The 15,825-nt window shown below is 46.1% G+C and overlaps 1 protein-coding gene across 1 annotated transcript in view; it reads right to left on the bottom strand.

Moving 5' to 3' along the window:
- LOC117359225 overlaps positions 1 to 15,825 on the bottom strand; it is a 313,075-nt gene that overhangs the window by 100,538 nt on the left and 196,712 nt on the right. The window contains exons 12-13 of the mRNA XM_033941598.1: positions 8,526 to 8,592; positions 4,853 to 5,046 (exon numbers count right to left, since the gene is read on the bottom strand). Coding sequence (XP_033797489.1) covers positions 4,853 to 5,046; positions 8,526 to 8,592 — 261 coding nt within the window. The remainder of the gene's footprint in view (positions 1 to 4,852; positions 5,047 to 8,525; positions 8,593 to 15,825) is intronic.

Genomic DNA, 15,825 nt, shown 5'->3' with positions numbered 1-15,825 from the left:
TTGTGCAGCCCGGCCTTAAGGGGACACTGGGGTGTGGAGATGAAAGGCAACAGAAGGGCAAAAAAAATTTCATCACTGGTCCTTTTGACCTGGCCTTAAATACAGTTTTTATAATGAGGGAAAGAGATAGGGACAGAGTGGTTTATATACAGGTATTTCAAGCATTTTCCCTATCTGTCCCAGTGGGCTCACAATCTATCTAATGTAGCTGGGGTAGTGGAGGGTTGGGTGGCTTGCCCAGGGTCACAAGGAGCTGCATGGGGTTTGAATAGAGTTACCAAACATCTGGGAAAACCCGGACATGTCCTCTTTTGAAAGTCCTGAGCTCGGAGCCTCTGCACATGCACAGCCGACACAGCTGACGTTCGCGCATGCGCAAAAGTTTCCAAATGCAGCCTTCGAGCTCGGGGAGGTTTATGTGGGGGTGGGGCTGGGGGAGGAATAGGGTGGAGCCAGAGGTGGAACAGGGCAGGACTGGGGGAGGGCAGGACTGGGGGAGGAAATCTGACAACTCTTGGGGTGCTGAGGCTGTAGCTTTAACCACTAAGCCACCCCTCTCCTTCCCCTTGGGTCAATTGTAGCTAATGAGCTCTACTTTGCCATTGGGCCTGCAAAGAAGATTGTCCAGCCTGATTCTACTACTTAGGATCCAGCTAGGTACTTGGGAGCTGGGTTGGCCACTGTTGGAACAGGATACTGGGCTAGATGGACCATTGGTCTGACCCAGTAAGGCTATTCTTATGTTCTTATGTGAGCCAAGTATAGGACAATGAAGCCATTGTGACATCACTGATGAGGTTGGCTCTTAGGCATTGGTGGAATGAGGCATTATGACATCACAATCTCAGTTCTGCAATGTTGCTACTCTTTGGGTTTCTACAGGTACTTGGGACCTGGGTTGGCCACTGTTGAAAACAGGATACTGGGCTTGATGGACGTTCGGTCTGTCCCAGCACAGCAGCTCTTATGTGAGCCAAGTCTAGGACAATTGAGCCATTGTGACATCACTGCTGAGGTTGGCTCTTAGGCAATGGTGGAATGAGGCATTATGACATCACAATCTTAGCTCTGGAATGTTGCTACTCTTTGGGTTTCTGTCAGGTACTTGGGACCTGGGTTGGCCACTGTTGGAAACAGGATACTGGGCTTGATGGACCTTCGATATGTCCCAGTATGAGAGCTCTTAAGTTCTTATTGGCTCAGGTACAAGCAGAAGCTTTTGGGTGGGTGGGGGTGGGGGGCAGAGAAAGACAAATAAAGGGGGGCCTTTTAGAATCATCTCCATGTGGATTGCACACACGTGTATGTAAAAGACAATTTCAGAAAGCCACTATTCACATGTGGAGGTCTTTGGGGGGGGGGGGGGTGTTATGGGAGTAAACTCTACAAACACATTCCCCACTTTATGAAGAGGAAAAGATTTCTCCTTTGGGTTTTCCAACCGTTCACAGAATTGGAAAAAGTTCTTATTTCAGCCAGGGCAATACACGAGGGATGAAGGGAGTCATTCTCTGTAGTCCTCTGCTCTTTTCCACCTCTAAATTGAAAACAATACAGATTGGAGCCTAGGTACATAATTGGCAGTGCTTATATGTTAGGATTGTGGCTTCGCATGGGTGTGAAATTTTGGCTCCACGTGGAAGAGCCAGGCAGTGGCATATTAAGGGGAGGAGCAACAGGGACCACCCTGGGCTCCGTCTTGATGGGGGAGCCGGCACCTTTCCTCCCCCAATGCCACACTCATGCCCTCCTTTCCCCCCTGTACCTCTTTAAATATTCACCAGTGCAAGCAACTTCTCCGGCATGCTGCTTGTGCCGGCCTGGCTCTCCTTTGATATCACTTCCAGGTCATGGGGCCAGGAAGTGAAGTCAGAGGGAAAGCCAATGCCGGCATAACTGGAAGGCCAGAGAACTTGCTCGCGCTGGTGAAGACTTAAACAGGTGTGAGGGAGGGCATGAGTGTGGCGTGGGCGGGGAGAAGGAGCGGGGGAGCAGAGAGGAGGGCTTGGGAGGGTGCCACCACCCTGGCCACCTCTTACCCTCACTATGCTACTTGTGCCAGGTTCATGACACTTATGTTGCTTCTGTTGTGTGTGCTACTATATCCACTCTCCTGCATGTCTTTGTAAGTCTTTTGCAAAAGGCTCCAGGTTTGGCAGAAACTTTTGTAAAATACATCAGAAGTGAGCCCCTAAGATGGACCTTCCCACCTCTTCATTTCTGCATTGTGCCCCACTTTCACTTCCAATTAAAACAGTGATCACTACCCTCTGTCGCCTTCCACTCAACCAAAGTGACGGGCTGGGTCAAGAACTGGTTGGGTGGAAGGCCACAGAGGGTAGTGGCTAATGGAGATTGTTCTGAGGAAAGGGATGTTACCAGTGGTGTGCCTCAAGGTTTTGTTCTTGGGCCTGTTCTTTTTAACATTTTTATAAACGATATTGCTGCAGGGCTGTCAGGTAAGATTTGCCTCTTGGCGGATGATACCAAAATCTGCAACAGAGTAGACACGCTGGATGGTGTGAATAACATGAAGAAAGACCTAGTGAAGCTTGAAGAATGGTCTAAAATTTGGCAGCTAAAATTTAATGCTAAAAAATGCAAGGTCATGCATTTGGGCTGCAAATATCCGAGGGAACGGTACAGATTAGGGAGTGAAGAGCTTATGTGCATGACGGAAGAGCGGGACTTGGGTGTGATTGTATGTGATGATCTTAAGGTGGCCAAACAGGTTGAAAAGGTGATGGCGAAAGCTAGAAGGATGCTAGGGTGCATAGGGAGAGGTATTGCCAGTAAGAAAAAGGAGGTATCGATGCCCCTGTATAAGACTTTGGTGAGACCTCATTTAGAATATTGTGTACAATTCTGATATAAAAAAGATGGAGTTGGTCCAGAGGAGGCTACAAAAATGGTGTGTGGTCTTCGTGATAAGGCGTATGGGGACAGTATACTTTGGAGGAAAGGAGGGAGAGGGGAGATATGATGGAGATGTTTAAATACCTACGTGGTGTTATGCACACAAGTTGAGTCTCTTTCAGTTGAAAGGAAGTTCTGAAATAAGAGGGCATAGGATGAAGTTAAGAGGTGATAGGCTCCGGAGTAATCTGAGGAAATACTTTTTTACAGAAAGGGTGGTAGATGTGTGGAACAGTCTCCCAGAAGAGGTGGTGGAGACAGAGATCGTGTCTGAATTCAAAAAGGCCTAGGATAGGCAGGTGGGATCTCTCAGAGAGAGGAAGAGAGAATGGTTACTGTGGATGGGCAGACTGGATGGGCCATTTGGCCTTTATCTGCTGTCACATTTCTATGCTGTCTGAAGTTCGTTCAGTTCAGAATAAGTCTTAATATGTGTTTCTTCTCCTCTGATGCAGGTCTAAATGCTGCAGTATGCTAAACATTCTTCCTAAAATTTCTTAGGGCTTCACAGCCCCTTTCTTCAATTTTGGAGCAGGGACATAACACAAAAATGTAAAAACTCTTTCTAGGCAGCAGCTGAGGGCGTGGCAGCTTCAGGATATGCTTGGTAAATTGGTGACCCCTCAACCAGGTGACCAGGACGTGACATTAGAAGGGATCCGAGGCCAGCACGAGCAGCAGGTGGAAGATGTAGCTTGTGCCAGTGACCGTTTCAAGAGGTAAGTGGGGGACAGGGAGGTGTTCAAACGGTGGGGAATAGTGGGGGCGTGTGGTGTGGTGATGCAGGGCAATGTAGGTGCCTCTCTTAGTTTTTTTAATTGGCTTAATCAACGCTGATAATTGAACATGGCATTAAAACCAATTAAAAATGATGAAAAAAGAATTAACTCAGTGCCTCCTCATAGCAACATTCCAGAGCTGAGATTGTGATGTCATAATGCCTTGTTCCACCAATGCCTAAGAGCCAACCTCATCAGTGATGTCACAGTGGCTTCATTGTCCTAGACTTGGCTCACATAAGAATAGCCTTACTGGGTCAGACCAGTGGTCCATCTAGCCCACTATCCTGTGTCCAGCCATGACTAATTCAGGTTAGAAGAACATGGCAGAAACTCAAATAGTATGAGGGGGTGCAGAAAAGTTCTCAGCCCAACCAACCAACTTCCTAAATTCCAAGCATTATTTTGCCACTGTAGCCGAAAAGAATGTTATCTTATTTTGTTAAGTGCCAATATTGCAGAAATGAAATTCTCTATTTTGACACTGTTTCAGATCATTGATTGAACCGTATCCCCCCTCGTACAAAGATTTCATCTTTGCTGCAACTAAGTCCCTCAAATGAATGTTTCTAAAGCCTGAAACTCTATTAAATAGCAACACTCTGGTCTCCTGCCACTCTGAAGGGCAGGCAGAGCTTCCCAAACCTGTCCTGGAGACCCCCCCCCCCCCCCATTCACTTGGGGTTTCTGGAGATCCACAATGACAGGTGCCTACTTTCCAGCACAAGCAAATTCATCTCCTGCGTATTCTTTGTGGATATCCTAAAAACGCAACTGGTTACAGGCTGCCCAGGACAGGTCTGGGAAGCCCTGTCGCTTGGGAATGAGTAAGGTTACAAAAGAAGAGAACACATGGCTCCGGCCTGTTCCACCCCAGCTCCCCCCCCCCCCAACTTTGTCTCTTCTCCTTTCCCGAGTCCAGGCCGCATCTGACGTGATGATATCACACGCATGTGGACATCATCGCGCCACCTCCATGCATGCTCGGAGGCCCTCCAGACGCCTCCCCGAGCTCGGGGCCTTCCAAAACCCGGAAAAACTGCCTGATTTTGAAAATCCACCAGGGCAGTCCTCTAAAAGGAGGACATGTCTGGTAACCCTAGGAATGAGCGTTGTGCTAGGATCAGTCTGGGGAAGAGGAGAGGTGCTCTTTTCACCTTTTCTCCACAGCTGCTGCACAGAGCTGCTCCTGTGATCTCCTCGTAGATCCTTCCATTGTCTCTGGAGATGTACAGCATGGCGGCATAGCTGTTTAGCGCCATTTCGTCAGGGTGGAAGGCTTCAAAGAAAAAGTCAGAAATGCTCTCCTCCTCCTCCCAGGCATTCTTTAGTTCAGACTCTTCCAAGAAGCTTAATGGGGTGGGGGGGGGGAGGAGAGAATAACAAGAGAAACTCATTAGTAATATCCTGCAAACTTCCAGCTAACTTAATTTCTAGTTCTGACAACCTGAGCTGATGCTGCAGTGCATTCTTGCACTTCCTGAAAGGGCCACTAGATGGTGTCTTATATCCACTGCTCCACAAGAATCATTGAAGTCCTATTCAAATTTGGCAGGTCAATTTTAACTAAACTCCTCTAGAATGTGCTGATGCCACTTTGCGATATTCTTGGAATTAAGCTATGCAGGTGAACACAACTTCTATTTTTTCCTCTCCTATTGGACCAGCAAGCCACAGCAGAAAGAAAATAACTTCCACCTTCCATGGTGTAATTAGCAAGTCAGAGTTTCCATGAAGATATTTCTGGAAGACAATTAATTTTCTGAAATCCCCTGTGAGCGCGGAAAGAGCAGCACAGTGCAGGAGAAAGAAGTGAGAGCATCCCTATGCAAAAGCTATTTGTGGCAGGAGACCTAGCAAAACTCTGCGATACATCAACTAAATAATGGACATTCTGGGAAAAGTGGGCATTCTGGGAAGTCGTTTATTCAGTAAACAGGTCCTAGAAACACTGCCCATCTTTTCCTCAGATAAAAGCATGCAGGAGTATCAATAGTGCACTGATGCTTCCTGATCATTTTCTTTGTTAATTTTTTTCTTTTAAGCAAACAAAAAAAAAAAAAAATTGTCTGGCTGTCTCCCTCTGACTGCTGCTGCTGTATTTAAAACTAGGCCCAAATCAATCCTGTATCCCTGACCCTTTTTTACCATTTGTGAAGATGGTACCAACTGCTCTACAAGGAAATGGTACCAGTTTGGGATCAGCCAGTGACACCCTGATTGACCAGCAATAATGGGACAGAATGAATGAGGATCGTTCCTACCCTAAAAAGACTGTAAATGGTAATGGGGGAGGGGGGTCTAAATGGTAGATAGCAGTTCCAAGGGAGGTCCCAGGTGGGCTTTTATTTGAAATCATTTCAGCAGTGGCAGTGGTGATGAAGGGAGCTGAAATGGATGGCCATCGGTACCATGGAAACAAAATGGTGGCTGAAATGAAATGAAAATCGAATAACATTTTTCTCATTCAATTTTAAATGTTGATACTTCTGGTTTTCTTACAATTGACAGCACACCCCTACATCAGAAACACTGTGTGCCACTGCATCCATTCCCACATCTCACATAAGCATGTTTCCTCTTCAATGCAGTGGCATAGTAAAGGGGGGAGGGACAGACCGCCCCAGGTACCATTTCAGTGGGGGCACTGGCACCTCTCTGAACCCCCTCGCTCACACTTTCCCTTCCCCACCCCCTGTACGAGCAACTACGCTAACCTGCTGCTTGCGCAGGCCTGGCTGCTCTGAAATCACTTCTGGGTCAGGGGATCAAGAAGTGACATCAGAGGGAAAGCCAACGACAGCACAAACAGCAAGCTGGAGTAACTGCTTTTCCTTTCTGGCACAGTCCTTTTCAGCACCCTACTTCACTTAGGGTGCTTGAACTGCAAGGTATAGGCGGAATAGAAGTCCCTAATGTAATGTAATGTAATGAATGGACAGCTCCCAAGGGCCTTTGCAGAATCTTATGCAGATTAGCTCCTTCTGCCTGCTGCTAAGGCTGCCTTCTGCTGGCCCTTGACAGGAACTTCACCCTGTCACAAATACACACAACTTTTATCACTCATTCAAAAATCAAGTAACAAAAAAAGAAGAAGCTGAGTGCTTGTCTTAGACTAGAGCAAATCAAGGGCGGGCTAAAAAACATCAAAAGTTGCCTGTACCCAAATAAAATAGATCTATGTTCAAGTGCACTTTGATCCTATTATGCAGGTGTAAAGAGCCTTAGCCAATAGGAAGAAGAGATGAAAATGATTAAGAGCCTTAGCCAATAGGGAGAGGAGGAGTTAGTGGATGCTGCGGATGGGCCACCTGGCCTTTATCTGTCATGTTTCTATGTTTCTTGCCCATATGTGATGGCCCATTTGGAATGCCAGGAGAGAGGAAGGAATGCAGATGCCCACCCTCATGTCTCATGTCTCCTGTTAAAGTTTCTGGGGGTACACAGACTTCAGACGTTCAGGCTGCCAAAGTGTAATTTTGAGACCCCTCCATTCATTGATATGAACCAGCATTGCTCCCACTGACTCGCATGAATTAAGAAAGCTGGCTAAAAGGGATAGTTCATGCTGCTCTCCAAGCATTTTAACAATCAGAAATCAAGCAGCCATTCTGGGAGTTCAGATCCCAGAACCCATACAACACTTCCAGAGTCAAGTTTTTTGCAAACCCTTAATTGATTGATCTTTTCTGAGGCAATATATGGGGAGGAGCTTTCTATTCTCTGGGTATGCTCATCCCCTTCCACTTCAGTTCCACTTCCTCCCTCACTGCCTGCTACTTTCTTGTCCTTGTTCGATGTTTTTGCCAGCTACTGCAATTGTTTTCGGCCATATGTGTTTGTGTTTTGGTGACTTTCGTTCCAGTTTTATGAGCACTAACATGAAAGAGCTCAGTCAGAAGCAATTCTGGGATCTGGCACCACGAGCCTTTCTTTGCGGCCAACTATTTTATATCACCTCCCAACTTTAGCAAAGTGCTTGCAATCCTGAGCCGGGCACTATGCTATCATGGGCTATAACTCCTGCCACAAGGTGTCAGTGTTGTAGGATGACTCCACTCCCTCCAGGTGCCATGAATACCTTCCCCTAATTCTGGCCAATGGAATGAAAGTTCTGAGCCACGTCCCTCTACCTGGCAGAACATTGCTTTGCCACTGCATCTACTGTGAATCGCATTTCCAGATTATCTTTCCAATTCTAGCTCAAGACAGTTTACATCATATTTTGTCAGGCAACCTAAGGCCCTGCCCCAAAGAGTTTACAATCAAAGTTGAGGGAACAAGAGATGAGATTAATTGCCCAAGGTCTTGATGAGTATCAGCTGGAGAAGCAAGATTTGAACCCTGGTTCCACAGGCAATTCAACTAACCACTAGGGTACTCCTCTCCTAGAAAGTGAGCAGGGGTAATTGTACAGACTGCATGAGACAAGAGGACCTCAGCTGCTGAAAACTACAGCTGTAGCTTGTGGTCTCTTCTCACTGCCTTGATGTGAAGCCCTTCTGTTGACTCGATCGGCAACTTGATACTAAAAGCCCTGAGGAATGAAGTGCCTGCTGACTGCCCCTACATCTGTACAGTGTACCTCGGCTGCTTTGATATTTAAGGAGAGGCCACGGTTTTCTTGTCAACTGGCCTTGAGGTACCCTCAGAACTGGGCCTGAAAGGTCGCTTTCTAAATGCCACTTCCTGCTCAGACGAGCAGCCCAAGGGATGAGGCTTGAGGATTAACACCTGCTCCTCAGCTGGAGATCCTGAGAGACAGGATAAATCTGCTCTGAAATACAAAATCAAAGTCATCACCGAAGACGAAAAACTGCACAATTTTACCTTCTGAACTTCCAGACACGACTCCAGGCTTGGAAACTTGCGGAGGATGTGATCTCGACTGAAGCTCCTTCAAGAGAAAAACACAAAGAAAGAAGAGGATGATGAAAGGCACTGACCCAAATTAGTATGTCAGGAATATCTGCCACGTCTACTTAGCATCATGTCTAAAAGCTCTACTGCAGCTACAAGTAAGAGAAAATCCCTGGCCTGTAGAGCTTACAAACTAGACAGAGCTTACAGGACAAATGAGTCTACACAAGAGAAATGCTTAAGATTTCAGAGCAGCCTCAGAAAGGTGCCTTTTAGAGTAGATTTAAACAAGGGTAGGAAGGCAGCAAGGCTGAAAGAGCAGAGAGCGGAGTCAGCAGTAGAAGAAGGGTCCAGATATGAGCGAGATGGAGCTCAGCAGAAAGAGTGTTGCAGACTGAGCGTGCGAGTGTTTATAGAGCGAGCACAACCTGCATGGCTCGTTTCATCAGGCTTCGTCTCTCGCGGTATTCAAATCCAGGCTGAAAGTCCACTTGTTTGAAGCTGTGTTTAAATCCTAACCCTACCAACATACCTAGGGTTACCAGATTTTCTTTTTTTTCAGTTCCAAAAATTTATTGAAATTTTATATAGTAACATACAATAAAGCAGGAGAAACAGATTACCCATAACACTATTAACACAAAGCTTAAGATATTAAAAGATGAAATCCTTGAAATGAAACTCCCTCCCCCACCCATCCCATTTGTAGAGGGTGAAAACCCAACATCCATCCATATCTACATGCATACATCTCCATTCTTTCACTATAATTCAACCGCAATTAATTCAACTGCAATTAAAATGATAACAAATAGGGAAAAATTTGATCATGTGACTCCTCTTCTCAAAGAATGCCATTGGCTTCCAATTGTCCACAGAATCTCCTATAAAATAGCATTATTAGCATTCAAAATATTAACAAGCAAAGCTCCATCATTTTTAGAAAGGTACATTAGTCCATATATTCCTACTAGAAGTTTGAGATCAGAGGACAAAAACCTTCTAGTAATTCCATCGCTTAGTATAATAAATACAAGCCGATACGAATATGGAACTCTTTACCATCATTTATTAAGGAAGAAAAATTGCTAAGTAAATTTAAAGGACTGTATAAGGATGCTTTTGAGACATAATCGTCAGATTCTCTTTTGACCCTGTCCATTGCAGAAACTCGCGTTTCCTTTGTCTTAGGTTCTGAGAAATTGACCTTTCATGTTTCCTTTACTGGGCTTATCAGTCCGTAATGTTCGTGTGTTTGTTGTAGTTAATCATTAATTGTAAATCGCTTTGAATTTATGATATTGCGATGCATCAAAATTTTCTATGGGCGCCCAGAATGGCCCCTTGACCTCTCTTTTCCATTATGACCGCCTCATTTTTCTCAGCTAAACACACTGAATTCCACAACAACAAGGATGCATTTTTCCAGGATTTCCAAATGGTTTGGATTGCTACAGCAGTAGGTATTGCTCCCAGTCTTATATGAATATTAGTGATATCAACAGAGGCAAAGAGGAAAATCCAGACCCATGGCCATGCTCCCAGGTCCGCCCAGTTTCACCTCATCCCACCCCTAGCCCCACCCCTTAACCTGTTTGTGCGTCGGGATGGCATCCACGCACGTTGAAGTTGTTGCTCGTAGCGGTGAACAACTAGAGGGATGGGGGAAGGGACAGGGGAGGGGAGGAGGGGTGCCCCCCCCCAACATGGCGCCCGGGTTGGACCATCCCACCCCCCCCCTTACTGCGCCACTGCTCAGCACCACAAGGTGTGGGATGAAATCCCAGCACTGCTCCCTGTGACCCTGAGCAAGTCACTTAATCCTCCATTGCCCTGGGGACCACCTTGCTGTATAACCACTATACAAGCCCCGTTCGCTCCCCCTCCTTAAGTGCAAAGTAGAATAACAAAGAATGGAACACAGCTGGTTTGTCATCCAGGAAGATTCCCAGGCTTCACGTCACTGGTTGACCCTGTAGAAGAGTAGCAGCAAAGGGGGCTGGATATCAAAAACCCTCAGCTTCAAACTAAATGAGCAAAGCTTTATGTTTTCTGAACCATCTTATCAAAGTTTTCACTCAAAAATGAATATCATTCAAACTCCCTAATGAATCCTCAGAATGCACAGAATTAGGATGTCATCATCAGATTCCAAACTTTTCAACCTCAGAGAGCACAAGGCTTAAAACTTCGTATCTTGACCAATAATGGCATAGGGCTATCTCATCGAAGTGGAGGGCATGGGAAGCCAGTGTAATGCCTTCAGGGGTTACATGGTCATACGTACAACCAGAGGAATGCAACCTTGGTCCATGGGTGACAAAGTTTTGGGCCCCAGTCTCCTTCCTAGTTTAGTCATAAAAGTTCTGTGTTCAGTTAGGGCATAGGCTGGGGGCCAAAGCTGTCTCCAGTAGGCCAGAGGGCTCCCCCCCCCCACCATCCAAGGATTGTCACTACAGAAGAAAAAAGTCCACACAGAGAGATCAACTCTAACAAGCTTTACTGATCCAAAGGTTGCGGTAGGTAAGCAAATTAATCAACATATGTACAGTCGTTACAGTTCCAACAGAAATCACTGTTCCTGATAATTGTATTAGTTCATCTGCCCCATCCCAGACCTTTGCGGGCTGTCAGTCTCATCCGGAACCCTTCCAAATTCCTACTCTCATTGGGCTCTCTCAGTACAGAACCTCTATCTGTCCTGATACTCCTCCTTGCTCACAGAGAGTGAGGTTCCCACACACCTATTCTCTCCTTCCCGGGGTGTCCTTTCCACTCCTTGCCTCCTGATATAGGAGACAAGCATCTGCTTCCACAGCTGCTTCTGCTCTGAAACAGAGGTAAAACCGCTTTCTCTAATGTTGTAACCCTAAGGCCTGGAATCCTCCCTCTGGGTCTTCGCGAGGGATGGGTAACCAAAGAATAGTTTCTACTCCACTTAGTCTGTTTACTTCTCTCTTGGCCCTACCCCTTTAGGGCTGGGCTATTTAAGTCTCCTCCTTTTCTTATCATCACCACTCTAGTAACCCCCGATAAGTTGTGCATTTAAATTTTGAAAAGGCTGTAGTGGAGAAAGTTGGTTTTGTAGGAGATCTGTGAGAAGTAGGTTGCAGTAGTCTAACCAGGGGGATATAAGAGAGTGCTTCAGCAGCATACTCAGAAAGGAAGGGATAGATTTTGAAAATATTAAAGAGAATGAAATGACACCCATCAGTAGTCCTTTTGCATGTTTGTAGAGAAGGGCAGAGAGGCAACGAAAAGGTTCCTAAGATTCTGAGTTAAAAGAAGGATAGGAATACTATTGGAAGAAACAGAAAAAGAGGGAAGTTCTGTCAACCATGCTACACTGGAGGCAGAGAGAGGCCTGAGATATTAGACTTGATTTTTGGTGATATTTCAGGTGTAGAAAGATTGATCTAAGATAAACAGCAAAAAAATCTCTCCCTGGAAATCTTCCTCTTCCATTCATAGAAACGTGATGGCAGATAAAGACCAAATGGCCCATCCAGTCTGCCAATCTGCAGCATCTATGAATCTACCACACTTTCGTTTATAAAAATGTTAAAAAGAACAGGTCCAAGAACAAAACCTCGGGGCACACCACTGGTAACATCCCTTTCCTTAGAGCGATCTCCATTGACCACTACCCTATGTCACTTTCCAATCAACAAGTTCCTGACCCAGTCCATCACTTTGGGGCCCATACCGAGGGCATTCACCTGTGTGGAACACTATCAAAGGCTTTGGTAAAATCTAATTACATCAGGTGCACTGCTTCTATCAAATTCTCTGGTCAATCAGTCAAAGAAATTGATCAGATTTGTCTGACAAGACCTGCGTCTAATGAATCCATGTTGCCAAGGGTCCTGTAATCCACTGGATTCCAGAAACTTCACTATGTTCTGTTTTAAAAGCATTTCCATCAAATTACTTACCACAGAAATCAGACTTAATGGCCTGTAGTTCCCTACTTCTTCCTAACTTCCACTTTTGTGGAGAGGGACCACATCCGCCCTTTTCCAGTCCTTTGGTACCTCTCTCGACTCTAGAGAAGTAGTAAAAATGTCAGCCAGTGGAGCCACCAGAACTTCCCTAAGTTCCTTCAGTACCATCAGATGTACCAAACCCACCCCTTCACTTTGACCACCTGTAGTTTAGCTAGCTCTTCACAAACACAATCCTCTGAAAATTGATAAGGGTCTACTCCCGAAGTTTCAGCTGTGAACATAGAACAGAAATATTTGTTAAGTAATTCAGTCTCATCTTTATCAGATTCTACATATTTCTCCTCTTCACCTTTGAGAACATAAGAACATAAGAATTGCCGCTACTGGGTCAGACCAATGGTCCATCGTGCCCAGAAGTCCGCACACGCGGTGGCCCTATGATCAAAGATCAGTGCCCTAACTGAGACTAGCCCACAATGCCACTTTTGCACTTCTTCCTATTACTAATATCTAAATAATGTTTTGTCCCTCCATTTTACTGTGTTGGCTATTTTTTTTTCTTCCATGTTCATCTTTGCTTTCCTGACTTCTCGACCAGCCTCTCTTAACTTTTCCTTACAAAATAGTTTGTTGCTCCTTTCAGTTTTGATCACTATTTTCCTACTTCTTCCAGATGTTCTCATACAGATAATTCCTTGATGTAATTCCCAATCTGAACAAAGTTCGTTTTTTTTTTAAGTCTAGAACCTTTACTTTTGAATGAACCCTCTCAATACCTTTTTTGATTTAAGTTATTGTTAATATTGTGCTCAGTTGTCGGCGCGCGCCTTTGTCTTTCACGGGCTTGTCTATGAACCTTTGGTGGTGTCAGGTCAAAAATGCGCCGGGACAAAGGCGCGCGCAGACAATTGAGCGCAGCGCGGAGGTGCGCGCCACAGAAAATTACAGTTTTTACGGCTACGACGGGGGGTCGTGGGGGGGGGGAACCCTCCCACTTTACTTAATAGAGCTCGCGCCGCGTTGTGGGGGCATTGTGGGGGGCGTGGGGGGTTGTAACCCCTCACATTTTACTGAAAACTTCACTTTTTCCCTGTTTTTAGGGAAAAAGTTAAGTTTACAGTAAAATGTGGAGGGTTACAACCCCCCAAACCCCCCACAACGCCAGCGTGATCTCTATTAAGTAAACTGGGGGGGGTTCCCCAACAAAACCCCCCGTCGGAGCCCCTAAAAACTGTAATTTTCTTCGGCACGCGCCTCCGTCTTGCGCTCAGTTGTCGGCGCACGCCTTTGTCTTTCGCGGGCTTGTCCATGAACCCATTTGGTAATCATTGGATGCCTGATGATCACCCACTATAAAATCAGAAACACTTTCCCATTTATCAGCACTGAAGGATGCACAAAACTTACCGATCGTGTCCCGATTGTCCTGATGCACAAAACTGCCCACCGCATGTGTCCCGCCCCCCGATCGCCTATTTAACAATACGATCCGACCAGACCCATGCAAATTAGTAAAACCTCATGCAAAATAGCCAAGCGACTGATGCACAAACATCGCTTGGCTATTTAGCATCGGGTTTTACCAATCGTAAAACCTGATTGCTGAAGACCTGTCAGTAACTATGATACCAACTGGTCTGCCTTTTTTCATTTTTACACACGCAAAATATCTGTCCCATAGAAAAAATATAAAAATCCCCCACCGCCGCCGATCGCCCTCCCCAATGACCAGGGCAGGATTAATTCTTCGAGGGCCCCTAGGCACCCAAGTGCGCTGAGCCCCCCCGGCCCTGCCCTGCCCCTACCCCACCCATGCCCCACCCTCTGCCCCGCCCCCATTTATCTGTTTTCTTATTTACTTAAGAACATAAGAACATAAGAAGTTGCCTCCGCTAAGTCAGACCATAGGTCCATCCTGCCCAGCGGTCCGCTCCCGCGGCGGCCCATCAGGCCCATCGCCTGAGTAGTGGTCTATACCCTTCAATCCCTTTTTCTTCTAGGAATCTATCCAAACTTCTTTGAAACCATTTAATGTTTTCTTGTCTACAACAGCCTCTGGAAGCGCGTTCCATGTATCCACCACCCTCTGAGTGAAAAAGAACTTCCTAGCGTTTGTTCTAAACCTGTCCCCTTTCAATTTCTCCGAGTGCCCCCTTGCACTTGTGGTACCCCTTAATTTGAAAAATCTGTCCCTGTCTACTTTTTCTATGCCCTTCAGGATCTTGAAGGTTTCTATCATGTCTCCTCTAAGTCTCCGCTTTTCTAGTGAGAAAAGTCCCAACTGCTTCAATCTGTCGGTATATGGGAGATTTTCCATTCCCTTTATCAGTTTAGTTGCTCTTCTCTGTACTCCCTCAAGTACTGCCATGTCCTTCTTGAGGTACGGCGACCAGTACTGGACACAGTACTCCAGATGCGGCCGCACCATTGCACGATACAGCGGCATGATGACTTCCTTTGTTCTGGTCGTAATACCCTTCTTAATGATACCCAACATTCTGTTTGCTTTCTTTGAGGCTGTGGCGCACTGCGCCGATGCCTTCAGTGTTGCGTCTACCATCACTCCCAGGTCTCTCTCCAGGTTACTGACCCCTAGCGGTGTTCCCCCCATTCTGTATGTGAACATCGGGTTCTTTTTCCCCACGTGCATGACCTTGCATTTCCCTATGTTGAAGCTCATTTGCCATTTTTCGGCCCACTTTTCCAGCTGCGTTAGATCCTTTTGGAGATCTTCGCAGTCTTCCCTGGCTTGAGCCCTGCTGTATAGTTTGGTGTCATCTGCAAATTTAATGACCTCACACTTGGTTCCCGCCTCTAGGTCGTTTATGTAAATATTGAACAGGAGCGGTCCTAGCACCGACCCCTGTGGAACTCCGCTCGTGACCCCTTTCCAGCCTGAGTAATGGCCCTTTACTCCAACCCTCTGCTTCCTGTTTGCCAGCCAGTTTCTGATCCATCGGTGGACCTCCCCTTGCACCCCGTGGTTCCATATCTTCTTAAGCAGTCTCTCGTGTGGTACCTTGTCGAAGGCTTTTTGGAAGTCAAGGTAAATGATGTCTATAGATTCCCCTTTATCCACCTGGTTGTTCACCCCCTCAAAGAAGTACAATAAGTTGGTGAGGCATGACCTGCCCTTGCAGAAGCCATGTTGACTCGGTTTTAGCTGCCCATTTTTTTCGGTGTGTTCACAGATGTTGTCTTTAATTAGTGCCTCCATCATCTTTCCCGGGACTGAGGTCAGGCTCACTGGCCTGTAGTTTCCTGGGTCGCCCCTTGAGCCCTTCTTGAAGATGGGCGTAACATTTGCTATTTTCCAATCCTCC

The sequence above is a fragment of the Geotrypetes seraphini genome, chromosome 4, assembly GCF_902459505.1.
Source record: "Geotrypetes seraphini chromosome 4, aGeoSer1.1, whole genome shotgun sequence".
NCBI lineage: Eukaryota > Metazoa > Chordata > Amphibia > Gymnophiona > Dermophiidae > Geotrypetes > Geotrypetes seraphini.
Note: the sequence above shows the minus strand (reverse complement) of the source record. Positions and strands in the feature narration are given on the sequence as shown.